Source organism: Hyperolius riggenbachi, chromosome 8 (assembly GCF_040937935.1).
Source record: "Hyperolius riggenbachi isolate aHypRig1 chromosome 8, aHypRig1.pri, whole genome shotgun sequence".
NCBI lineage: Eukaryota > Metazoa > Chordata > Amphibia > Anura > Hyperoliidae > Hyperolius > Hyperolius riggenbachi.
In genome coordinates, this window is record NC_090653.1 from 31,375,836 (window position 1) to 31,403,502 (window position 27,667).

At 42.7% G+C, this 27,667-nt stretch overlaps 2 protein-coding genes across 2 annotated transcripts; both read left to right on the top strand.

Annotated features, from left to right (window-relative positions):
- Positions 1-14,259: 14,259 nt before the first annotated feature.
- On the top strand, positions 14,260-15,234 carry LOC137527262 (olfactory receptor 6B1-like). Its single transcript, XM_068247768.1, has one exon. The coding sequence runs from the start codon at positions 14,260-14,262 to the stop codon at positions 15,232-15,234; it is 975 nt and encodes a 324-aa protein (XP_068103869.1).
- Positions 15,235-23,651: 8,417 nt separating this feature from the next.
- Positions 23,652-24,551, top strand: LOC137527263 (olfactory receptor 6B1-like). Its single transcript, XM_068247769.1, has one exon. It carries the CDS (start codon positions 23,652-23,654, stop codon positions 24,549-24,551), a length of 900 nt encoding a protein of 299 aa, XP_068103870.1.
- Positions 24,552-27,667: the final 3,116 nt, after the last annotated feature.

The following is a 27,667-nucleotide window of genomic DNA, read 5'->3' on the forward strand; positions in this document are numbered from 1 at the left end:
GTTCTTTTGGATCTGTGAGGGTTGTTGTCCTGGACAACATGGGCAGTATTGAGTGGGTTTTCTTGGGTGCTCCCCTGTGGCCTGTACGTGAACCGTCAGGGGAAACACCTCTTCCCTTGCCCCTCCCTCTTTCACCGGATTTCTTCCTCATTTCACTTATCCTTAAAGTACACGCTGACTGGCAGCAGTACAGTGGCAGTACAGAAATGCTATACAGTGGTGGGTGAGCGGTGTACCACTATTGTCAGCAGTGACACAGAGCACAATGCTATACAGTGGCGGGTGAGCGGTGTACTACTGTTCCCAGCAGACACAGAGTGGAAGTAAACACAATGCTATATAGTGTGGCTGAGCCGTGTACACAGAGTGGCATTAAACACAATGCTATATAGTCTGCTATATAGTCACCCCGAACAGGGTGATGTTCTGCAGAACCCGAACAGTGGCAAACACTGTTCGCCCAACACTACTGGGAGGGAACGCAGATTTTAGTACCTAAACACACGATACAACATGTTTTCCGGGGTCGGACTCTGAGGCACATACAGATGGTCCCGATCATCATCCTCATCATACAACTCTTCTCCTGAGTCTGACCCACCCACCACCTCTGCCACCCCAACATCCCCAGACACAGACCCCTCATCGTCCTCAACATTAACTTGGGATGCTGGCCTGAGCCAGACCTCCTCCTCCACATCAGGCCCCATCATCTCCTCAATGGCAGCCCTCATTAATCGCTCTGGCGACGGACTGATGGACACAACGTTCTCCTCCGGGGAGGGCTGCTGCTGACCACTGGCTGCTGGGGTGGATGTTATAGCTTGCGTGGGGCGTTGGCTGTTGCTGTTGTTGGGAGTGCTGCTCACAGCGGAGGTCTCTGGGGAACTCATGTTGAGCTCATATAGTGGTTGACGGTGAGTGGAGTATTACTGATCCCAGCAATATACACACTGACTGGCAGAGTACGCAATGCTATATAGTGTGGCTGAGCGGTGTACACAGAGTGGCAGTAAACACAATGCTATATAGTCTGGCTGAGCGAGCGGTGTACTACTGTTCCCAGCAGAATCAGAGTGGCAGTAAACAATGGTATATAGTCTGGCTGAGCGGTGTACACAGAGTGTCAGTAAACAATGGTATATAGTCTGGCTGAGCGAGCGGTGTACTACTGTTCCCAGCAGAATCAGAGTGGCAGTAAACAATGGTATATAGTCTGGCTGAGCGGTGTACACAGAGTGTCAGTAAACAATGGTATATAGTCTGGCTGAGCGGTGTACACACAATGCTATATAGTCTGCTATATAGTGTCAGTAAACAATGGTATATAGTCTGGCTGAGCGAGCGGTGTACTACTGTTCCCAGCAGAATCAGAGTGGCAGTAAACAATGGTATATAGTCTGGCTGAGCGGTGTACACAGAGTGTCAGTAAACAATGGTATATAGTCTGGCTGAGCGAGCGGTGTACTACTGTTCCCAGCAGAATCAGAGTGGCAGTAAACAATGGTATATAGTCTGGCTGAGCGGTGTACACAGAGTGTCAGTAAACAATGGTATATAGTCTGGCTGAGCGAGCGGTGTACTACTGTTCCCAGCAGAATCAGAGTGGCAGTAAACAATGGTATATAGTCTGGCTGAGCGGTGTACACAGAGTGTCAGTAAACAATGGTATATAGTCTGGCTGAGCGGTGTACACACAATGCTATATAGTCTGCTATATAGTGTCAGTAAACAATGGTATATAGTCTGGCTGAGCGAGCGGTGTACTACTGTTCCCAGCAGAATCAGAGTGGCAGTAAACAATGGTATATAGTCTGGCTGAGCGGTGTACACAGAGTTTCAGTAAACAATGGTATATAGTCTGGCTGAGCGGTGTACACAGAGTGTCAGTAAACAATGGTATATAGTCTGGCTGAGCGGTGTACACAGAGTGGCAGTAAACACAATGCTATATAGTCTGGCTGAGCGAGCGGTGTACTACTGTTCCCAGCAGAATCAGAGTGGCAGTAAACAATGGTATATAGTCTGGCTGAGCGGTGTACACAGAGTGTCAGTAAACAATGGTATATAGTCTGGCTGAGCGGTGTACACAGAGTGTCAGTAAACAATGGTATATAGTCTGGCTGAGCGGTGTACACAGAGTGGCAGTAAACACAATGCTATATACTCTGGCTGAGCGAGCGGTGTACTACTGTTCCCAGCAGACACAGAACAGTGAACAGAATGCTATATAGTGTGGCTGAGCGAGCGGTGTACCACTATTCCCAGCAGACACAGAACAGTGAACAGAATGCTATATAGTGTGGCTGAGCGGGCGGTGTACCACTATTCCCAGCAGACACAGAACAGTGAACAGAATGCTATATAGTGTGGATGAGCGAGCGGTGTACCACTATTCCCAGCAGACACAGAACAGTAAACAGAATGCTATATAGTGTGGCTGAGCGAGCGGTGTACCACTATTCCCAGCAGACACAGAACAGTGAACAGAATGCTATATAGTGTGGCTGAGCGAGCGGTGTACCACTATTCCCAGCAGACACAGAACAGTGCACAGAATGCTATATAGTGTGGCTGAGCGAGCGGTGTACCACTATTCCCAGCAGACACAGAACAGTAAACAGAATGCTATATAGTGTGGCTGAGCGAGCGGTGTACCACTATTCCCAGCAGACACAGAACAGTAAACAGAATGCTATATAGTGTGGCTGAGCGAGCGGTGTACCACTATTCCAAGCAGACACAGAACAGTGAACAGAATGCTATATAGTGTGGCTGAGCGAGCGGTGTACCACTATTCCCAGCAGACACAGAGTGGCAGTAAACAGAATGCTATATAGTGTGGCTGAGCGAGGTACACAGAGTGGCAGTAAACAGAATGCTATATAGTGTGGCTGAGCAAGCGGTGTACTACTATTCCCAGCAGACACAGAGTGGCAGTAAACAGAATGCTATATAGTGTGGCTGAGCGAGGTACACAGAGTGGCAGTAAACAGAATGCTATATAGTGTGGCTGAGCAAGCGGTGTACTACTGTTCCCAGCAGTGACACAATGACAGGGGGGACCCTGGCTAGCGTGGCTGGAGCGCGAACTACCCTGCCTGCCTACCCAAAGCTAAACCCACAGACAAATGGCGGAGATATGACGTGGTTCGGGTATTTATTTACCCGAACCACGTGACCGTTCGGCCAATCAGAGCGCGTTCGGGTCCGAACCACGTGACCCGTTCGGCCAATCACAGCGCTAGCCGAACGTTCGGGGAACGTTCGGCCATGCGCTCTTAGTTCGGCCATATGGCCGAACGGTTTGGCCGAGCACCGTCAGGTGTTCGGCCGAACTCGAACATCACCCGAACAGGGTGATGTTCTGCAGAACCCGAACAGTGGCGAACACTGTTCGCCCAACACTACCAGGGAGGAGATCCCTCAGGAAACCCTCCGCCTTCTCATCAGGAGCATGCTCAGGCATTATAGGGAGGTCATACATGCACATGGAGGCCACACACACACTACTGAGTCTCATTTTGACTTGAGTAAGGACTTTGCATCAAAGTTGGATCAGCCTGTAGTGTTTTTTCCCCTTTAATATTGAGTGTGACTCCAAATCCAGACTTGCATGGGTTGATAAGTTTGATTTCCATTGATAATTTTTGTGTGATTTCGTTGTTAGCACATTCAACTATGTAAAGAACGAAGAATTTAATAAGGACATTACATTCATTCAGATCTAGGATGGCTTATTTCTTGTGTTCCCTTTATTTCTTTGAACAATGTATTCCATATGATGATTGTGCCGTGTTTAGTGGCTGAGGGAGGCAGGGACGGAGGGAAGACTCCCTGATCTCTTCTCTTCTGATCTCGGAGGATTGGCCTCCTGGACCACAGAGTGTTTCTGCCACACTATAAAATCTGCAGAACGTGTTCAGCGTAGAAGAGTCAGGTGGGACTTCTGTTCAGAGCTATTGTCTGTGTCACATCCCAGAATACACAGACAGGAGGAATTCTCTGCATTCAAAACTGCTACTAATCATAACAACATAACATTTTATTACATGAGACTAAAATTGTGCATGTTGCAGGTAAAATGATGTCAGGGTGATTGGCCAACAGTTAGCTTGTATGCATCACATTCTTGTTTATACAGCACAGAATGCCGCATACACATTCACATTCACATTCAGTCTGGGAGGAAAAAGTGAAATGAAAAATAACATGTAGTGGGTATCATTTTAACCACTTCCCCTCCCATGGGACAAATAACTACGTGCCTGCAAAATCCCATATCTCCTTGCAGGGACATAGCTACTACCACCCTCCCCGCCGTGAACTCCCGATGGCCCCCCGTGTGCCCCGGCGCTTGTTACTGCCGCCGATAATTAGCCAGGAGATGAATGGGAACACAGTTTCCATTAACTAATCTTTGTCCCCGTATGAATGACCGCAGCCATCTATGAGATGGTGCCATCATTCACAAAAAACGATACTTACATGTCCATGCATTGCTTTCTGTTTGCACGAGGACATCTTGTGGCCAAATAGTAAAATTACATCTACAAACATTTTTATTAGACTAACAGACTTTTTTTCATTTAAAATTAACCCCTTATCTCCCACACTCCCCAATAGTTACCCCAAAAATAAATAAAAATATACAATTAAAAAAAAATACATAAATAGTTAGGGACTGAACTTTTTTAATATGTGTCAAGAGGGTATGTTACTGTTAATTTTTAAATTATGGGCTTGTAATAAGTGATGGCCACAAAACTGAAAAATTCACCTTTATTTCCAAATAAAATATTGGCGCCATACATTGTACTAGGGAAAAATTTTAAACGTTGTAATAACCAGAACAAATGGGCAAATAAAATGTGTGTGTTTTCATTACGGTAGCATGTATTACTTTAAAGCTATGATGGCCAAAAATTTAGAAATAATGAATTTTTTTCATTATTTTACGTATTTTTCCTGTTAAAATGCAGTCAGAATAAAATAAAATTGGCAAAAAGTATCCCCCAAAGAAAGCCTAATTGGTTGCGAAAAAAAACAAGATACCTGGGATGATATGTTCTGGGGGTCTCGCGCCCCCCCCTGCACACGTGGGCAGAGCTACAAACAGCAAATCAGATTTCACCCATTAAAGTCAATGAAAAAAAATGTAAAAGGCTGCCATTCTCACAGTAATCGAGCCAGAGTCCCCACACTTGGCACAGTTGGTTACTTGGTGACCGAGGTTACAAATTCAGGAAAAGTGGGTGGAGCATAAAACAGCCAATCAAATTTCAACGATTCATTTTAAATGGGAAAATGTAAACTGCAGCCATTCTTAGACTGTTAATCGCAGGGTTCTCAAACTTGCCACACTTGGTCACTGGGTGACTGAGATTAAGATTCAAGAAAGTAGGTGGAGCCTACAACAGCCAATCAAAATTCCCCTACTGATTTTCAAGGGAAATATTTAAACTGCTGCTATTCTTACACTTTTAATGGCAGAGGCTTCAAACTTGCTACAGTTGGTTATTGGGTGACTGGGGTTCAAATTCACTAAAGGGGCGGGGCCACAAACAGCCAATCTGATTTCCTTGGTGGATAGATTGCTTCCGTTCACACATTTTTGATGCTAGGAACCTGAAAGCTCACAAACTTGGTCATTGAGTGACTGTGTGTCAAGGTTACAAAAAGTGGGCGTAGCCAAAAACAACTTTTACTGGGAAAATATAAACTGCAGCCATTCTTACACCGTTAATGGCAGGGTTTTCAAATGTTGCACAGTTGGTCACTGGGTGAATGAGATTAAGATTTTGGAAGGTGGGTGGAGCCTACAACAGCCAATAAAAATTCACCTTTTGATTTTCAAAGGGAATATTTAAGCTGCTACCATTCTCTTATACTGTTAATAGCAGATGCCTCAAACCTGGTACAATTGGTCACTGGGTGACTGGGGTTCAAATTCAGAAAGGGGGCGGAGCCAAAAACAGCCAGGTTTGTTTATTTTTCAATGGGAATATTCAAAGTATTGATACCAAGGACCCCAAAGCTGATAAACTTGATAATTGAGTGACTGTATGTCAAGGTTAGAAAAAGTGGGCAGTGCCAATAACTACATTTTTAACATGGCAGGGTTCCCAAACTTTACACAATTGGCCACTGGGTGACTGGGATGAATAATCAGAAATGTGGGTGGAGCCTACAACAGCCAATCAAAATGTACCTATTGATTTTCAAGGGGAATATTCACATTGCTACCATTCTTACACTGTTAATGGCAGAGGCCTCAAACCTAATACAGTCAGTCATTGGGTGACAGGGGTCCAAATTCACTAAAGGGGTGGAGCCACAAACAGCCAATCAGATTTGTTAGATTGATTTCAGCCATTCTGTTATTGGCAGGGTTCTCAAACTGGGTGGGTTGGTGACACAGTTGGTCACTGGATGACTGGGACTAATATTCAGGAAAGTGGGTGGAGCCTACAGCAGCCAATCAAAATTCACCTTTTGATTTTCAAGGGGAATATTTACATTGCTGCCATTCTTACACTCTTAATGGCAGAGGCCTAAAATCTGGTACAGTCAGTCACTGGGAGACTGGGGTTTACATTCTGAAGGTAGCGGGCCAAAAACAGCCAATTAGATTTGTTTAATTTCAATGGCAAAATGCAACTTATTGATGCCAAGGACCCCAAAGCTCATAAAATTGTTCATTGAGTGACTGTATGTCAAGATTACAAATAGTGGGCGGAGCCAAAAACAACTAACTTTTTTCATGGGAAAATGTAAACTGCAGCTTTTCTTGCACTGTTATTGGCAGGGTTCTCAAACTTTGCACAATTGTTCACTGGGTGACTAGGATTAACATTCGGAAAAGTAGGTGGAGCCAACAAGAGCCAATCAAAATTCACCTATTGATTTTCAAGGGAAATATTGAAACTGCAGTAATTCTTACACTGTTAATGGCAGATGACTCAAACCTGCTACAGTCGGTCGTTAACTGTCTGGGGTTCAAATTCAGTAAAGGGGTGGAACCACAAACAGCCAGATTTCTTTGCTGGATAAACTGCTTCCAGTCACACAATTTTGATGCCAGGAGCCCAAAAGCTCACACTTGGTCATTGAGTGACTGTGTGTCAAGGTTACAAAAAGTGGGTGTAATTAAAAACAGATTTTTCTAGGAAATTGTAAACTGCAGCCCTTCTTCACTGTTAATGGCAGGGTTCTCAAACTTTGCACAGCTGGTTACTGTGGTATTAATATTCAGAAAAGTGGGTGGAGCCTAAAAATGCCAATCAAAAATCACAAGTTGCTTTTCAAGGAGAATATTAAAATTGCTGCCATTCTCCCACTGTTAATGGCACAAGCCTCAAACCTGGTACAGTTGGTAATTGGGTCACTGGGGTTCAAATTCAGAAAAGGGGACAGAGCCACAAACAGTGAATCAGATTTGTTTCATTTCATGGGAAAATACAAATTATTGATGCCAAAGACCCGAAAGCTCACAAACTTGGTCATTGGGTGACTGTGTGTCCAGGTTACAAACAGTGGGCGGAGCCAAAAACAAATTTCACTGGGAAATGTAAACTGCAGCCATTCTTACACTGTTTATGGCAGGGTTCCCAAACTTTGCCCAGATTAATATTCAGGGAAGTGGGTGGAGCCTATAATAGCCAATCAAAATTCACCTGTTGATTTTCAAGGGGAATATTTACATTGCTGGCATTTTTACACGGGTAATAGCAGATGCCTCAAACCTGCTACAGTTGGTCATTGGGTGACTGGGGTTCAAATGCTGGAGAGGGGTGAAGCCACAAACAGCCAATCTGATTTGTTTAATTTCTATTGGAATATACAAATTATTGATGCCAAGGACCCCAAAGCTCACAAACTTGGTCATTGAGTGTTTGTGCGTTAGGATTAGAAACTGGGCGAAGCCAACACTAGTCAAATACATTCCCGGGCAATGCCGGGGAATCAGTGGGTGGAGTTAAATACAAATTTCACTGGGAAAATGTAAACTGCAAATGTAAACTGCAACTGCATAAAGGCTTCCTCTGTGGTATCCTCCTATGAACTCCATTCTTGTTTAGTGTTCTGTGTATCATAGATTCTCTAACAGGGATGTTAGCATATGCCAGAGAGTTTTGTACGTCTTTAGCTGACACTCCATGATTCTTCTTCACCTCATCGAGCATTCTGCACTGTGCTCTTGCAGTGAACTTTACAGGACTTCCACTCCTAACGAAAGTAGCAGAAGTGTCAAACTTTCTCTATTTATATACAATTTGCCTTACTGTGGACTGATGAACAGCAAAGCTTTTTGAGAATACTTTTATAACCCTTTCCAGTTTTATGCAAGTCACCAACTCTTAATCAAAGGTCTTCTGAGAGCTCTTCTGTGCAAGGCATCATTCACATCAGGCAATGCTTCTTGGGAAAAGCAAACCCAAAACTGGTAAGGGTTTTTTATAGGGCAGGGTAGCTGTAAACAACACCTCCAATCTCATCTCATTAATTGGACTTCAGCTGGCTAACACCTCACTCCAATTAGCTCTTTGAGATGCCATTAGTCTAGGGTTTCACATATCATTTCCACCTACACTGTGAATGTTTACATGGTGCGTTCAATAAAAACATGGAAACATTTAATTTTTTGTGTGGTATAAGTTTAAGCAGACTGTGATTGAGCATTGTTGTGACTTAGATGAAGATCAGATCATATTTTATTGATAAAGGCCCATATGCAATTAAGTTTTTCTCCACAGTTTTCTCCTTGGAGATAATTTTTCATCTTCTATTTTAACGTAACTTTTCAGCCATTTGCAATTGAAAAATTATCAAAAAGTAGGTGGAAAAGTACTATCAAATTTATTTTAAGTATTTTCTTGCTTGCTGGTGATTTAAAAGCCATTTTATTGACAAGATGTGAAAATATCACCAAAGAGAAAACTCAGGAAAAAAAGTGAATTGCATAGGGGCCAAAGTGTGAAAATATTGCCTAGGAGAAAAAACAGGAGAAAAAGTGAATTGAATAAAGGCCACTGGCCCGTATGCAATTACATTTTTCTCGTTTTCTCGTAGGTGAAATGTTCAAACTTGTCAATAAAATGCCTTTTAAACCACCAACAAGCAAGAAAATACTCAAAATAATTTTAATAGTACTTGTTCACCTACTTTTTGGCATCTTTTCAATTGTCAAGTGCTGAAAAGTAATTCTAAATAGAAGTTGAAAAACTCACTTTTTCTCCTAAATTTTCTTTCAGGAAATAATTTTTTATCTTCTGTTTGAAATAAACTTTTCAGCCCTCTGCAATTTAAAAAGTACCAAAAAGTAGTTGAGAAAGTGCTGTCAAAATTATTATATAATTATTTTAGACACAGAGGCCACATGCAATTACCTTTTTCCCCTAAGTTTTCTCCTAAGTGAGATTATCACAACTTGTCACAAAATGTCTTTTAAGCCACTAACAAGCAAGAAAATACTCAAAATAGATTTGTTAGTACTTTTTCACCAACTTTTGGGTACTTTTTCAATTGTAAAATGCTGAGAATGTAGTTTAAAGGGGCACTATGGCAAAAAATTATGTTTTATAGCCACTGTACTATGCCTAGCTGTTTGTAGAGCATAGTAGCTTACATGTAGTGAGGCACAGGGGCTTTTTTTTAAACACTGACATCACCTTGTATAACTGTTATACATGAATAACTACCTGCAATTAGCTTTACACAAAAAACGATTGGTTATAAAAAAAAAAATTCACCACAAAAAACAAAAAAAAAACAAAAATCACAACTACTGTACAATTAGCAGGACACAGCTACAGCGCTTGTGTCTGCTCTGCAAGCCGCCGCCGCTCTGTCTGCGCACTTCACAGAGCGAAGCCTGGTAGCCATAGAAACGGACAACATTAGGTGTCCGTTTCAATGCCAGCTTCGCTACAGGGGTCCTTGCCGGGCAGCGTCATCAGTAATGATGATGCGTTCCTCCACAGTCCTCCTCACATGCAGTTGTGTCCCACGTAAGAAGGAGGGTGCGTTCCACTCCCCGCACAGCACATCAGCTACTACTCTTTACGGCTCATGGGGGATCAGTATAACTGCACGATCGTGCAGTTGAAATTTAGAACAAACCTTCCAGCGCTGCAGAGAGGGGAAAACTGTAACGTCAGTTACAGCAACAGGGAAAGATGCCTCCCTACAACTACATGGAACAGGCTAAGTGGCGTCGGAAAGGTACTTCTGCCGACGTGACTGCAAATGTATACAAGGTGATGTCGGTGTTTAAAAAAAAGCCCCTGTGCCTCACTACATGTAAGCTACTATGCTCTACTAACAGCTAGGCATAGTACAGTGGCTATAAAACATAATTTTTCGCCATAGTGCCCCTTTAAAGAGAAGATGAAAATTATCTCCTAGGAGAAAACTCAGGTGAAAAAGTGAATTGCATATGGCCCAGTGGCCCATATGCAATTCACTTTTTCACTTGAGTTTTCTCCAAGGAGATAATTTTTCATCTTCTATTTAAAATAACTTTCTAGCACTTTTCACTTGTGAAAAGTACTGAAAAGTAGCTAAATATTACTATCAAGATTATTCTGAGTATTTTCTAGCTTTCTGTTGGCTTGAAAGGCATTTTATTGACACATTAAAAAATATCACTGTAACGATCGGTGTAACACAGAGAGGGTCTGATTACCGGTGAACTGCAGTATCACCGACAATGCAGAATATACCCGATTATTGATGATCTGCAGTATCACCGATAATCAGATATATATTCTAACCTCTGGACACCTGAGCAACGAGTGAGTGTTAATGCAACAGTAATACTTTGAGTTCACACAGAAGTAAGTACCTTCCGTGGCCTAGACTCTCCCGGGGGAGGAGCTAAGCAGAGAGAGGAAGGACAGAGTGTGAGTGACACCAGAGAGAGGGTATCACTAACAAGTCTGGGAACTGCCTCTAACAGTAAGGCCAGTTTTCGAGGTCGGGCAAGCAAGGTCGTTAACACACAGACAGACAAGGTACAGATTCAGAAGACGATAACGTAATCCAATAGACAGGCAGGGTTCGGCAACGGGTATCAGAGGTAGCGAGGTACAGAGTCAGAAGGCAAATACAGAGTTCAGGTACAGGCAGAGTTTGGCAACAGGTTATCAGAAATAGCAAGCTACAGAATCAGAGATCAAAAGGAATAGTCAGGCAGGCAGAAGGTCATAACAAATAATACAGTATAATTTCCTAACTCTAAGGTATGAGATCCTTGGCTGTCAACACCTTTGGAAACTATGCTAGAACACAGATACAGACAGGTCTGAGTGCTACCACTAAGTGATCGCAACGCCAGACAACCAGAGAATGACCAGCACCCAGTATATATACTTCTGTGCTCTCCAGCACCTCCCTTAATTGCTGGACCAATGAAAGATGCTGCAAATGTCAGCTGACCGGCCTGGTCAGCTGACCTTCCTCTGACTGCCATAAAAGCCCTGCCTCTCTGCGCGCGCACGCGTCCTCCTGAACCAGTGTGGACTATTGGTCCCAGCCACACCAGTCATGTGTTGTAATGTAGTAGCCATATGGGATGCGGAATCCGCCACCACGCTGTCCGAGCGTGCGGCGTTTTCTCCGCGCCCCACCTTACTGTGAGAGGCAGGCCTAAGCGTACAAACCGCCGCATCAGACGCGGCGGTTTCTCCGCGTTCCTCAATACCAGACGCGGAAACAGCCGCCCTATCTTGCGTCCATGCGGCGGCTTTTCCGCTTTTCTTCACAATCACCTTGGAGAAAACTCCGGAGAAAAAGTGAATTGCATATGGTCCAGTTGATATTTTCAAAATTGTCAATAAAATTCCCTTTAAGCCTCCAACAATCAAGACAATACTCAAAATAATTTTCATGGCCCGTTTTCACCTACTGTTTGGTACATTTTCAATTAAAAAGTGTTGAAAAGTTATTTTAAGCAGAAGATGAAAAATTCTCAGGAGAAAAAGCATATGGGCCACTGACCTTTATTCATTTCACTTTTATATACATATAGTATAAATACAGTATATATACAGTATAAATACATACAAAGGTCATCTGGAAAGTTACAGCTGTTTTTATTTAATTAATGAACACATTTTATTTATTGATTTTATTTTATTTTAGACACGCATTTTCATTTTCTGTTTAAAATATTTTTTCAGCACTATGACAATCCGCTAGCCAGTCCTCCTCAGTAAGCCAAATAGAACAGTATTGGACCAATATGGTGCTTGCAATATCATGCTGAATGTCCTGCAAAATTGTATTCAGCAGTTAGACCATAATTCTTCTAAATGTATGGCTCCCCACCTTGCAACATCAGAATCCCCTACACTGTTGTGCACAACTTCAGGATGGAATAAAGCTCATTCAATGGTGATGGCCCAAACATCAAATTTTTGGTTTGCAAAATTCGAATGCAAGTTTCAGCAAAAGTTGGCGAACAGGCGAATCTGGTGAACCGCCATAGACTTCAATGGGAAGGCGGATGTTAAAACCTATAGGGACTGTTTCTGGTCACAAAAGTGATGGAAAAGTTGTTTCAAGGGGCCTACACCTGGACCGTAGCATGCTGGAGGGGGATCCATGGCATAAATCCCACCAAAAATTACAGAGTTGATGCAGAGTTGTATTTTAACCACTAAAGGGCAGAAATCACACAGTATAACATAAATCAGCAGTCCTGGGACACCGAGTGGGAATGGTAAATTTCCCACAGGCTCTGACGGTTGTTGCAAGTGTTTGCAACCCATCTTTTTGAGTATATACACTTTCATTCTGAATATATCCATCTATTACAGAAATATTGCACTATTGGGCTCCTGGGCTCTCTCATTTTTCAGAAATTTGGAGGTTACGGGTAACCACCAAGAGTCACAATCCAGTTTGTCTCCATGAGACCAACATGATTGTTTCTTTGTCCAAAAATTTGTTGAGATTGGGTGGGAGGTGGGTATGACCCGCTCGAGCACAAATAGAATGCCAACTGTTTTTGAATCAGACAATAATTTATTCAATAATTAATCGTATATCAAAAAGGTACATTAAAAATGTGTGTCACCCCAACCCCTGTACCCCCACCCCGGGAACACCCCCCGCAGCCCCCAAGCGTCCCACCACAACCCCCTCAAAAAAACCACCTGCCTAACAGCCGGCAAAAAGTGACTAATGCACAAAAAATGTAAGGTACCGGTGAAGCATGTGTTAAAGCTTTACTCAAAGAAAGACTGTTAGCACAATTCCATGGGCAAGAGAGGAGCATAGATAGATCAATAAAGCAAACAGTTCCTTTTAAACAGCCAAGAAGCATAAGCATTGATGATTGTCATCCACACGTTAGCAGTAGCAGCATTAATAGTTAGTAATCCCGCCTTGCAGCAGCCATGTAACATGAACCTTAATAGTCCTCAAATGTAAGTATGGGTCTGTAAAGCAAGCAGTTCCTTTGAACAGTCGTAAAGTATGACCATGGTTAATTGGTGTCCATATAATAGCAGCACCAGCATTAGTAATTAGCAGTTAGCAAATACTCCATGCAGCAGCCATATAGCAAGAGCGTTAGTAGTCATCAGCCCACTGGTAAACAGCATCAGCATGTTATATTGACAATGATTAGGCACATATCTTCCTTAGCCTCATTGCTGGAAGACCCGTGTCCATGACGGACAGCAGACAAAGTCTTAATCATATGGCTGTTAAAGATCTTGCCCTGATAAGCAGGCTTACATGTGCTGTGTCCGGCTTGATGAGTCTGTGTTGGCTGGAGACATGTAGTGAGATGCCGATGGCAGACAGGCACGAACGGTGAGGTCGTGGTGGTTCAGCAGGAGGCCCGGAGAGAGTCACCCAGCGTGGGAGGCAGGGTCGGGACGCAGCACATGCGTCCTCGACCGGTTTCGCCGGACTTCCGGCTTCCTCTGGAGGCAACTGATTGTTTCTTTCTCTGCATTAAGAACTTTTCTCAGCTAAGTCTTTGGAAACAGTATTAAACAATCCAAAAATCCATAGTAAAAAAAAATGTAGACCTATTAGTTACCTATTAGTTATCTATTTTTTTTTCTTCAAATCTAGTCTGTAGTATTATTGTGAGATGTGTCTGAGATAGGAACTTGCTGTTTGCAAGTTTTGCCTTGAGACAAATCTTTGCATACAAAACTGTAAATTCAGTCTGCCAATTGTAGGGGGCTTGTACCTGGTAATACGAGGCATAGAAATGCTGTTATCTCTGTTCTAGGGGCCATGTCAGCAGCTGAACATGGGAACCGGACACCAGCCTCCTCCTTCATCATCATTGGGTTTGAGACAACCCGGGCAATGGAGATCTTTCTGTTTATCCTTTTTCTCTGCATGTATGTAGTAACTATTGCTGCTCATATCATTATCATAGCGCTGATTATTATAGATATGGGTCTTCATAAGCCAATGTATTTGTTGTTGTCCAACTTTTCTGTAGCAGAGATCGGTTACATCACGGCAACTGCCCCTAAGATGATTGATGCCCTCTTAACTAAGAACAAAGAGATCTCGTACTCCGCTTGTATTCTTCAATTTTACTGTTTTTTCGCCTTTGGAGCCACGGAAAATTGTTTCTTGGTTGTCATGGGCTATGACCGCTATGTAGCCATCTGTCGCCCTTTGCACTATCACAGCATAATGGCTAAAAAGAACAGTCTGGGCTTGTCTATAGGTGCATGGGTTGGAGGTATGTTGGCTTCTGCACCTCCTTCTCTTTGGATCTCAACCTTAAACTTCTGCTTTCCCAATCATATTGAACATTTCTTCTGTGATTATGCTCCTCTTATAAAGCTCTCCTGTGAAGATACTTCCAAAGGAGAGTTTGCCTTCACTGCCATGTCCTGGAGTGTTATCCTGGGCTGTTTCTTCCTTACGTTTATGTCATATGCCTTCATAATCTTTCACATTCTCAAAATCCATTCCTTTGAAGGACAGAAGAAGGCCTTCAGCACTTGCGCCTCCCATATAACTGTGGTGTCCATCTTTTATGGGACAATAATCTTCATGTACATTCGACCCACCTCCACTATACGCTTCACACTTGACAGAGTGGTTTCCATCTTCTACAGTATTGTAACTCCACTTATAAACCCCATCATCTACTGTCTGAGGAACAAAGATGTCAAAAACGCTGTAAGCAAAGTCTTGGAGTGCTTACAAAATTGCTGGAACTCAAAGTTTCACGTTTTTCTGGAGTAATGCTTGGGCTGCACGAGAGACATATCTGGCAAAACTTTTGATAATTATAAAGAAGCTTTGTAAAGGAAACTATATTTTAATAAACAAAGTCAATAAACTTATATGATAAATATATCAATTTTTAAAGGGCAACGTTAGAGCCAGCTCTACGTTATTCTTCCCTTTTCTGCTTTCTTTCTCAAGTATTGTCCATAAACATTTAAAAAAAAGTTTTCACCATTGTTTGCTTTGCAAGCAAAGGAGGAGAGATAGAAAAAATTCTTCTCTATATGGAAAAACTGTATTCTTTGGAGAGTCACTAAGGATGAATTTAGCAAGCTCATGCAAGACTTTGCTTTAACTAATTGGTACAGTACGGAACAGCAATCTTTGGGTCCTTTGCAGTATGTCCCAGAGTTCAGTTTTTTGTCTTGTAACCCACCCTGTACAATGCGTGAATATGTCAAAGCAAAAAAAAACAATTTGCAAAGCATGAAAGGTTGTGGGGTATGAGACATGCATTAAAGTAAAATTGAAGAGGGAAAAAAGTCACATACTCACCTATGGAGAGAGAAGGCTTTGGATCCTTTAGAACCTTTCCGGTCCTCTCACAGTGTCATTATTCCAGTGCTCTCTCCTCTGTTGGACGTATTTGACCAACTAGACGAAAATGCCTTTGGGGATCCTTGGAAGTTTTTGGAAGCACACATCTCCAAGTACTTTCAAAGATGGCCAGCTCATGCGCATGTGCAAGCTTCTGTAGCCTTCCCTAGGGCTCCTGGAGGTGGCTAATTCAAACAGGGGACAGCGCTGGAACCAGGACACAGAGAGAGGACCATGAAGGCCCTATAATTCACGATTCACAGCCTTCCCTCTCCATAAGTGAGTTTGTGACTTTTATTATTCATTGCAAATTTGCTTTAAATGCCATTATGAGTTTTACTCAGGCTTGTTATGGGTTGAAATCGCATTCAACGTTTTCAATCACAAAGCAAATAAAATTCTTGGATATATAAAATGGTAAAATAAAAACACGAGGTGCTAGTACACCATTCCCTCTGTATAAATCACTTGTGAGACCACCTCTGGAGTACAGGAAACAGTTTTGGGCACCACACTATAGGAAAACAATTGACACACTAAAACAGGTACAAAGACAGAAACTAAATTAATCAGTAAAGTAGAGGTAGTAGACAATAGTAGTAGTAGTAGACAATCAGTAGACAATCAGGCACTGCAGCGGCTGTTTCGCACTATGGTGCTTCTTCCGAGACTGGACAATGGACCAGTCTCGGAATAAGCAGCATCGTGCGAAATGGCCGTTAGGCTGCCGTTTTTTGAACTGCACCCACCGCCATCTGCCTCAATACCAATGTCGATTTTTGTCACTGTGTGCAACAACTATGTGATTGTGATTCACTTACCAACCACTATATACAGCATGTTGTTTGGAATATACTGCTGAACATCCTAACACGGAATACATTTAACACTGCTGCAGTGCCTGATTGTCTACTATCTCTACTTTATTTATTATCTGCATCCAATCTCTATCATGAGTACGCACTATCCATTCTTGAGGTAACAGTTTGTGACTTGATACACCTCTCTGACAACGACTCATATTCTCCCCTTTTGAACTTGGAGGACTGTAAAGGTAGCCATATACTGGTCGATTTTCCATCAGATTCGACCAACAGATAGATCCCTCTCTGATCGAATCTGATCAGAGAGGGATCGTATGGCTACCTTTACTGCAAACAGATTGTGAACCGATTTCAGCCTGAAACCGATCAAAATCTGTGTTGGTGGTGGTGCTGCCGCCGCTTCCCCCCATCCCGCATACATTACCTGCTCCGCCGGCGTGACTCCCGGGTCTCCGCTCTTCTTCTCCGCTCTGGTCTGGTCTGGTCTCCGGCATGCTTCCCTTTTTCCTGTCTGGGGGAAGTTTAAACAGTAGAGCGCCCTCTACTGTTTAAACTTCCTGCCGGGACAGGAAGAAGGGAAGCATGCCGGAGACCAGACCAGACCAGAGCGGAGAAGAAGAACGGAGACCCGGGACTCGCGCCGGCGGAGCAGGTAATGTATTGCAGCTCTATTGCGTCGGTCGTCGGGCACTCGAACGCCGCTAGCGATGCGCTCTTTAACCACGGGCGATCGACGGTTATTTTCCGGGATCGGACGGAATGGATCAAAATTCGGCGTGTAGCGCAAACGATTGGTCCCAGTGATCGAATCTGGTGTCGAAACGGCGGCAAATCAGGCCAGTGTATGGCCAGCTTAACTCTTGTAGTGCCGGTTGTTTTCACATGTTTCTTTGATTAAATGAATCAGTGGTATGAAAGGTCTCACTTACCAAGAAAGGTTAGATAAATGGATATATTTAGCTGGTAAAAAAGACGACAGAGAGGTGACCTGATTAACATGTATTAACTGAAGCATGGGGATGTGGAGAATGTCTACCAGACTACTACCTTCTTTCTCTACATTTTTTTAAAAGTCCTTTTTGGCTAGTATGGTATTTTGCAGTCTGCCGAGCCCTTTCTGCTGGACCCCAAAGCTCTCTACAGTTGTTGCATGCGGCCTGCAGGCCGTAGCTACAGTGCCATATACAGGGACCAGCAGCAGTAAGAGCCCTTGTGTCTAACTTGATATCCATCCTTAATTAAAAATGTGTTAATCTTTTTTTCACCGGTAGTGAATGATTATTAAAGATATCTTGTGATAAAAAAAATCCTTTTTAAGCCCTTTTTGCTCATTAATTCTTGGTCTACTTGATCAGAAATGTGTCAAAGATGTGTAATTTCTGTGGATATTTTTGGGGTTAAAAGGTGTTCCTTCAATCCTTCTCAGACAATTAAAAGGTACACTGAGCCTTCTATGATGCAGTGCATCTAAACAAGTGTGCCTTTCCCAAGGGTCTGGGGAGGGGCCTTCTGGTGACATCATTATACTCTGTTCAGTTCCACAAGCATGGAAAGGGCGGGGCTGAGACCTGACCTAAGCCACTCAGCAGGCTTGCAAAAGGCATGATGGGTCTTTGAATTTCAAGCTTTGAATTTCAGCTATACAAAACTGCAGTACGTGGGAATTGTTTATAATAAATAATTGTAAATAATGCAGATCGCATCCTGAGTTACAAAAAGCAAAATAATAGTTTGTGTTTTTGAGTTGCACTTTGATTTCTCTTGGAAAGCAGAGGTGGAAACAAGAGCCCCGAAAGCAAGAGGTTCAGCAGCAATGGGAAAGCTATCCTCATTTTTACCCCCGACATTACTATTGTTGAATTAGAGGACACAATTTTCAGAATTTTACTAAATAAGGAGTCATTATAATTCAAAACCAAAACATCTCCAGAGCAGTGAAATACCTGCCTCTAAGGCCCCTGACTGGCTTGTGCTCTGGGACAATCTGGAGCACCCTCCCAGGTGGGTACTGCTGCTCCAAAGAAATAAAATCTCAGTGCTTGCTGATCATCCATCAGAGAACCAAGATTTGCAGGTAGGTGTCAGGTATGGGTGTATATATATGTAAAAGAGTCTTGGTTGGTTATCCATCACAAACAGGGATCAGCTGATGCCGGCTAAATGCGATTTCTGGTTGCTTGAGACTCAATGTTAAGAACACGCTTAGTTAATACAGTACTTTGTAGATGTGGAGAGCAAAGCAACTGGCACTACAGTGCTAGATAAGATACAGAGGCTTCAGGGATGTCAACGATCAGGGTATGTTCTCCACTGCGTGCTCTGCGCTGGTTATCTGAATAAACACATCATTGACACACAACAGAAGATAAATATAACCCGGCACTGCAGTGCATTTCTTCTCCTAAAAAAGCTTTATTGTGACAGACTTCTTTAAAATGTCTCATATAGCATGTTGGAGATATCACCATAATAACATTCTGTACATGGTAACGCATACCTTTAGATGTTCATCGGAGCACGGAGCCTCTGAGGATGCTCGATTGAGCGAAACGGTCATTAGGCGGACTGCTGCTCCCACATTGCCTCTCAGCGATGAACATCTAAGGGTATGTATTACCATGTACAGAATGTTATTATGGTGATATCTCCAACATGCTATATGAGACATTTTAAAGAAGTCTGTCACAATAAATCTTTTTAAGGAGAAGAAATGCATTGCAGTGTCGGGTTATATTTATCTTCTGTTGAGTGCTAATACAGTGCTATACCTCCACTCTATATACAGATCTGTATTAAATGTTAAAATACAGTAAGTGAAAGTATATTAACCACCCTGGCGCTCTGTTAAAATCGCCAGGGTGGCATGCAGATAGTTTTTTTTTCTTTGAATCACTGTAGCTAACTTTCAGTAAGCTACATGATTCACCACTAGAGGGCGCATCTGCCCATCTAGTCCGATCGCCGCCAGCTTTTATAGCAAGCAGAAAATCCTGTTGTAAATGGGATTTTCTGCTTAGCTTCCCTCATCGCCATGGCGATGATCGGGATGACGTCATGGCGTCGGGGGGTGTCCGATCCAGCCCCATAGCGCAGCCTGGCACTGATTGGCCAGCCTGTGCAAGGGGTCTGGGCGGGGGGGCTCCCTTACACCACTGTTAGCGGCGAATCGCCGCGGAGCGGCAGCTATCAGACCCCACACGCAGCTAGCAAAGTGCTATGAAAAAAAAATGATCAAAATCGGCCCACAGGGGCCGGAGATATCCACTGCAGCGGTAATGGACGAGCTGAGCTCGTCATTACCGCTAAAGTGGTTAACCTTGGGGGAGCCATGAAGCCCAGTCTATAAGCACAGCAGAGCCCACAAACAGCCTAAGAAGTTGGCCTTTACCGCTGTGAGAACTGCCGGCGATTTGTGCTGGTTGGTTGAGACTGACGGTTAGTTGAGTTCCAGATAACTAGAACTCTACTGTATACAGTAAACTTTAGATTGCAACAAGTATAGTAACTTGGTTTGGTTTGTATATTCAACCCAAAACACAATTGCTGCGTAATTTTTTGGAGATGTCTTGGCTGAAAACTGTCATGTCCCAGTTGTGCGGTTGGACTTTGGTCACAATGTGAGCTGCACGACCGCTGTCTGGAACCTAGTCCTGATGTTAATTGACAGCCATTTTTTGGGGGGGGGGGATTTTAAGTCCCCACATCATCAATTAGTGTTCCCCTTTAAAAAATAATGATGCTACATGCCTCATTTACCCTAAAAAACGTTTTTTAAAGCAATTTAAAGGCCACTTCCGGTTTTTCTATCCGGATATCCGAATCCGACCGGATACCCCGGATACTAACGTCGGATATCCGATCCGGATCTGGATTGTAAAATTTTGAAATTGAATATCCGACCCGGATTTTGAAAAGGGGTATCCGAGCAGCACTGTTTTTAGAAAACACCTAAGTAATCACTGTTATGTTAGTGCAGTGCAGCGCAGCTTGCTAAAATACATGAAATATATACAGTAGATCCACATCTTAGGGGGAAAACTGATCTGTTTTCCATTTAAATGGATCAGTTTGTTATTAGTGATGAGCACAAATTTCTCATAGACCTAATTTTGCATCGAAATTTGCAATTACAATGCGAAATCGTAATGTAATATTTTGAGACAAAATCATTATTAATTTCATCTGTAATTGTAGTAATTCATAATTTTCGCAGAATAGCAAAGCTCCCATACATGCTATTGCCACTCAAATTCCAAAATTGTTACATGCCAAGGAAAATAGTGGGTACTAGTCAAAAAAATAATTTTTCAAAAAGACCTTGAAGTTTTTGAGTAAATCGATTTAAAAAATGCTAAGAAAAAATGTCATTTTTCTGAATATAAAAAACATTTTTCATCACATTTTTTTAAATGGATTTTCTCAAAAACAACAAGGTCTTTTTGACCTGTACCCGATATTCTTCATAACATGTGTAGCAATTTTGGTGATAATAGCCTGTATGGGGGCTATACTATTCACCGCTAAAGTCGGCACAAAAATACGCTAAAATTACGCGAAATCACGAATGATTGTACGAAATCAATTGAATTTACAAATCATATTTATGCGTAATCGTAATTAGCTGATTACAATCATACCTGTTTGTTACAATGGCATATTTTTTGTCCGGTTCCATTCTATTGCCATTTGATTGGTCCCTGCTGTCGTCCATTCGGGTCCTCCACTGCCACCGTTAGCGTTGCTTGGTCTCCATATGCTATTAAGGCCGGTTTACAGCTCTCAGAGGCCGATCAGAAGCATCAGGCTCCCATTGGTTTGCAAAAGACCAATGGGAATCCTCTCTTAGCACTAGGGAGAATTTTCATTGGTCCACTACTCAGTGAATAAGAATCCTTCCTGGGGAGGGATGATTGGATTGGTCTATTGCAAGCCAATTGAAGCCTGATGCTTCTTCCTGGTCTCGGGTATCAGTATACTGTTATTTCTTCTGTGCAGGATATCAAGTCGATGTGACAGCAGAGGCTGGGAATGCGAATGGATGGCAGCAGGTGAGTATTTTGCGAAATGCAGCCTGGTGAGAATAGACAGCCAACCTTCTAATAGGCTAGCATTGAATCCATCGGCCTCCGCTACGTCCACCCAATCTGGAATTATTATGCAGGACCCAGACTAAGCTCGGTTTGCTTCAATGGACCAAAAGGACTCGATTTCAAGTGGACTGATGTGCAGTGTTGATTGTGAATTTTCGCCAATGTAATTTTCGCATCAAAAATGCTATTTTCGATTTTGAGAACATTTTTTACAAAAATAGCTTGTATTTTATGCAATTTTGCAAAAACACAAAAAAACTGTTATTTTTACAAAATTGTTATTTGTTGTTTTACTGTAAAAAAAAAAAAAAAATTACCGCAAAAAAAAAATCTATATTTTACCATGAAAATTTGCAAAAAGTGTGAAAGATAACAACATTTATTTTCAATGGCATATTCGTTCAAAAATCAAGTTTAACATTATTTTTGTGAAAATGAATGCAAAAAGAATATTGCCATTTTTGCTCATCACTACTGATGAGTGATATAGTGGCTGGATAGTGTAATGGTTAAAGCGGAATGAAACCCAGCATTTCTTCTTTGCTCTAAAAAAATATTTACAGCATATTCTATACTACCACCATTTTTTTTTTCTAGAACAGCATTCAATTAGTTAAACACAGAGCTTGACAGTTCAGTGCAGAGAAATCTGGAAGCTTCCAAAGTGAAGATAATGTTATCTTGTGTTTACTTAATTTTATCAATTGAGGAATGTGCAGAAGCTCCTGGACACAGAGAGACACTGAAAGCATTTCTGCCTTCAATACAACATGAATTAAACCAGTTATGAATAAAATGCAAAGGCAGCTCTCAAAGCAAAAATCTGTACTTTTGGGAACTTGTAATTTCTAAATGAATAATAATACTTATGCACAAATGCAAATATGATAACCGTATGGCATATAAAACATAGGAAAACATGTTTTTATTGAATATTATGTCAAGGTTTTATACCGCTTTAACCTCCCTGGCGTTCTGATAATGCGCAGCCGCACTGCTGCGCATGGTTTTTTACACTTAATTTTTTTTTAATCATGTTGCTAGCCTAGCGCTAGCTACATGATACCCCCCTCCCAGTGGAATCCCACCCACCCTTCAGATCGCCGCCGGCGATGATGGCCTTCAGGAGATCCCGTTCTGAACGGGATCTCCGTCAGGGCTTCCCCCGTCGCCACAGCGACGGCCGGAATGACGTCATCGACGTTGTGACAACATAGGGAGTCCCGATCCACCCCTCAGCGCTGCCTGGCACTGATTGGCCAGGCAGCGCACGGGGTCTATGGGGGGGGGGCGCTCTTAACGCGGTGGATAGTGGCGCATCGGCGGCGAGCGGCGGCGAGCGTCTACAACACGCAGCAAGCAAAGTGCTTGCTGCGTGTTTTAAAAAAAAATTATTAAAATCCGCCCACCAGGGCCCGAGCGGCACCCTCCGGCGTCTCTTTGCGAGCTCAGCTCGTCCAGAATGCTAAGGAGGTTAAGGGCTCTGCCTCTGCCACAGGAGACTAGGGTTCGAATCTCCGCTCTGCCTGTTCAGTAAGCCAGCACCTATTCAGTAGGAGACCTTAGGCAAATCTTTCTCTGACAATAAAGCGTGTCCTAATGGCTGCAGCTCTGGTGCTTTGAGTCCGCCAGGAGAAAAGAACGATTTAAATGTTATTTGTCTTGTCTACTGAGGTGAACGGCTTCTTTTGCTTTGCATATCTTTTTGAATCTGTTCATTTTCGTTCTGCTAAGTGGAACGTTTTTTGTGCTAGTGTGAATGTAACCTTACTGTATGAAACTGTGAAGCACCTATAATATAGGAAGTAGCAGGAATTCTGCACAAAATTAAGTTATTAATAATGTTTCTGGGTTTATAGGGATCATAATAATTATGAGAAAAGCTGATCATTTAAATCAGAGTTTAGCTTCTGTCTTCATCATGGTGGGATTTGAGACCTTGAGGTCCATGGAAGTCTTTCTTTTCTCGCTTTTCTTGGGCATGTACATCCTTACCCTGGGAGCCCATGTTCTCATCATCATGCTTGTGCTAATGGACAGCCACTTGCACAAGCCCATGTATTTCCTTTTGGCCAATTTCTCTTTGGTGGAGGTTCTGTACACCACAGTGACCGTGCCAAACATGCTGGATTGTCTGTTGACCCGGAACAACGAGATTACCTTGGCTACCTGCCTCTCTCAGTTTTACTTTTTCTTTGCCTTTGGAGCAGCTGAGAATTGCTTCTTGGTGGTCATGGGCTACGATAGATATGTTGCCATTTGCCGTCCTCTGCATTACTCCACTTTGATGACCAAAGGAACCATTACGGGGCTGGCATCTGGACCATGGATAGTTGGGTTCATTACAGCTGCTTGTCCTGCCATATGGATCTCCACACTCAGCTTCTGTTTCCCGAATTTAATTGACCACTTTTTCTGTGATTATTCACCCCTCCTGAAGCTATCCTGCCAGGACACCTCCCAAGGAGAGTTTACCTTCTCCGTGATATCCTGGAGTTTGACTCTCGGCTGTTTTATTCTCATCTTAGTCTCCTACTCCTTTATAATTCTATCTGTTCTGAAGATTCCATCTCGTGATGGCCAGAGAAAGGCCTTTAATACCTGTGCTTCCCACCTCTTGGTGGTACTAATCTTCAACGGGACAATTATTTTTATGTATATACGTCCCAACTCTCACGTCAGATTCACACTTGATAAGGTGGTGTCCATCTTCTACTGTGTGGTGACCCCACTGATGAACCCAATGATCTACTGCCTGCGGAACAAAGAGGTCAAACAGGCACTTAAAAGGGTCTTCATGAGGCCTACAAACATAAGATAAAAATTAAAACTGGTTTACTAGTGAAAGTGTAAGGTGTATAAAGTCCATTAGTCCATTAATAAAAGATGTTACAATGGTGTATATATAAATATACTGTACATTTATTTTTTGCCAAACAGATGTTTTAACGTTTCTGCACTTTTATTTAAGTGTGTTTAAAATAACTTAAAAGAGACTATTTGACCCCAATCATTTATACTTACCTGGGACTTCCTCCAGTTCCCTGTAGGCCATTGCCTTCCTCACTAACCTCCTGGGCTGCTCCGTTCTTCCATAGTCAGCTCCTATAGATGCTGACTACTATGCATGCGCTGCCCTGGCTGTGCGTGTCCTTAGCTGCATTCCTATGGCCCGGGAGCATTCTACGTCTCCACAGTTAGTCTTAGCGAGCTACGCTTTCGCAGAACACTCCCGCCCATGGGAAATGGATCACGGGCACGCAAGGCCAGGACCACGGATGTGCTGTGGAGTGCGACTGACATTTTTGTAAAAGCGATGGCAAAAAAAAAATTACCCATCCTTGCTCAATATTAGTAATTAAAGAGAAACTATTAGCCACAATATGTCAGGAAAAAAGAACACATATATACAGTAAGCAGATTATTACTTTCTCTACTTACATAACAGATGTATTGCTCTGTCCACATTTTAATTTCAGTGAATTTTATAAAATGAATAAAGATAATTCTGCTCCTGACAGGGGCCATCTTGGGTCCCACAGGCTGAAGCATCCCCCCTTGGCATCTCTCTCTCCTCCCGGACGCACTATTGCAGAGCACAGTGGGGAGAAATAAAGGCAGCGGGCACAGACTCACCTACTCATGGTTCCAAGCGCCGGAGTTCCCGTCTATACTCTGCACTACTGCTGGTAGTAGTGCAGAGTTTATAGACGGGAACTGCAGCACCTGGAACCATTGGTAGGTGAGTCTGGGTATGCTGCTTTTTTCCTTCCCCACTCTGCAATAGTGCAGGGAGGAGAGGAGATGCAGAGGGGAGATGCGGCTGTGGCGGGAGTGCGGAGAGGTAGCAGGCATGGCACACTACAGGAGGGGGGCCAAGGACAGTGACAGAGGACAACTTCTGGCCCCCCTCCCTGCGCCCTAGCAGGCTGAATTTACATGCCCTGCAACTTATCTTTTGCGGCAGATGTAACAAATAAGAGCCAGGAGACCTGGCAAATTATATTCTATAGAGGATAAAAGTAAGAGTGATTTTTAACTTTTGGATTGCCTGGTTAGCATCCTTATTACTTGTTTACCAGATAAAAATAGAGAATTGATTTTTGAATTTATGCCCGACCGTTACACTTTAAAAAAACAAGTAAAGTGATGAGTAAAAATGGCAATATTCTTTTTTGCATTCATTTTTGCGAAAATAACGTTAAATTCGATTTTCAAGCGAAAATGCCATCAAAAATCACTTTTGTTATCTTATCACATTTTCCGCATTTTGTTTGCAACTTTTGAGATAAATATATCTTTTTGCATTTTTATGGTAAAAAATTGCGCTGCAAAAATATCTGTTTTTCGCGCTTTTCGCCATAAAGATATTGATTATTTTTTTAGATATCAAAAATGCAAGCTATTTTTGCCAAAATTTTCTCAAAATCAAAAATAGCATTTTTGATGAGAACACTGAAGTACACCGAAGAGCACTGAAGTAAAGCCATGGGGCAAAAGTATAACAGTGTCTATGTAATGGGGGACAGTTTTGGTTAATCAACACCCTTTTCAAGCTGCTCTGCATTTCAGCATTTTATCATTTTTACTCTGTATTGACAGTAACTGGGGTGTTTCATACTTGCATTAGGTAGACAACAGAGGATTTTATAACAGTGCTAGTCCCACAAATATAACATATGATTTTATGCATTGAACTGCTGCCACTGTATTGGCTAACAACTGGGGGATAAGATGACCTAGTACCTTCAAAAAAAACCGCAGAAACAGGAGTAGCCCAAATGGTGCAGTACACGATCACATTTTGTAAGGGCCCTTTCACACCAGAGGACTTTTTCGTCGTTTTAACGCCACAGCCGAAGTTGGCGTTTTCCTAGGTAAAATGAAAGTCCATAGACTTTCATTTTACCTTTCACATCTAACTCGGCGTTTTGGAGCGTTGCGTTTCAACGCTCCCAGGAGCTTTTTCAGGGCTGTTTACAGCCGAAGTTGGCTGTTGGCGTTTCAATGATAGTCAATGGAAAACGCCAACTTCAGCGTTTTCAAAGCGTTTTCAAAGCGTTTTACAGCTGACTTGTTCACTTATTTTTATAGAAGAAAAAAAAAAGACGTTTTCATATGAGCTGTAGAACGCTTTCAAAACGCTATGTATTGGCGTTAAGCAAAAGGCTGAGTTTCAGCCTTTTCTACCGCAGCCTCTAGTGTGAAAGAGCCCTGAACGTGGTCTTTAGCCGATGTCCATCAATGCGTCAGGAGATCAGACCACCAAGCATCTTGGAGGAATATAAAAAAATGGGGGGGGGATAAAATGTTCCCCCGATTATCTTGTATATGGCCTCCAACATCAATCCTTTGAGTCGACGTCCTCAATTTGGTAGCAGGAAAAGAGGGCACTTGCTGAGGGTGTACGAAAATGGCGCCGCCATAGACTCTATTGCAATTATCGTTATTATGGCAAAAAAAAAAAAAGCAGAAAAAAGGGCGCCCAATAAATATCGTTAACAACATTAGAAGACTAAAGTTTTTGAAGTATGTTATCGTTTTAGAAGCTTGCAACGTTATATTGTTTGTCATATTATTTTGTTTTGCGTGTACAGATTTTACGTTATCAAATATATTATCATTTTTATGTGTAAAAGGGTGTTTCTGCAGAGGGATGGTTAGGGTTAGGAACCACCTGGGCGACAGTTAGTTTTGGCCAACATGGGGGGGTTAGGGTTGGGCACCACCAGGGGGTTAGGGTTTGGCACCACTGGAGGGGTGGTTAGGGTTAGGCACCACTAGGCGGGTGGTTAGGGTTAGGCGCCACCAGGGGGTAGGGTTTGGCACCACCAGGGGGGTGGTTAGGGTTAGGCACCACCAGGGGGGTGGTTAGGGTTAGGCACCACCAGGGGGGTGGTTAGGGTTAGGCGCCACCAGGGGGTTAGGGTTTGGCAC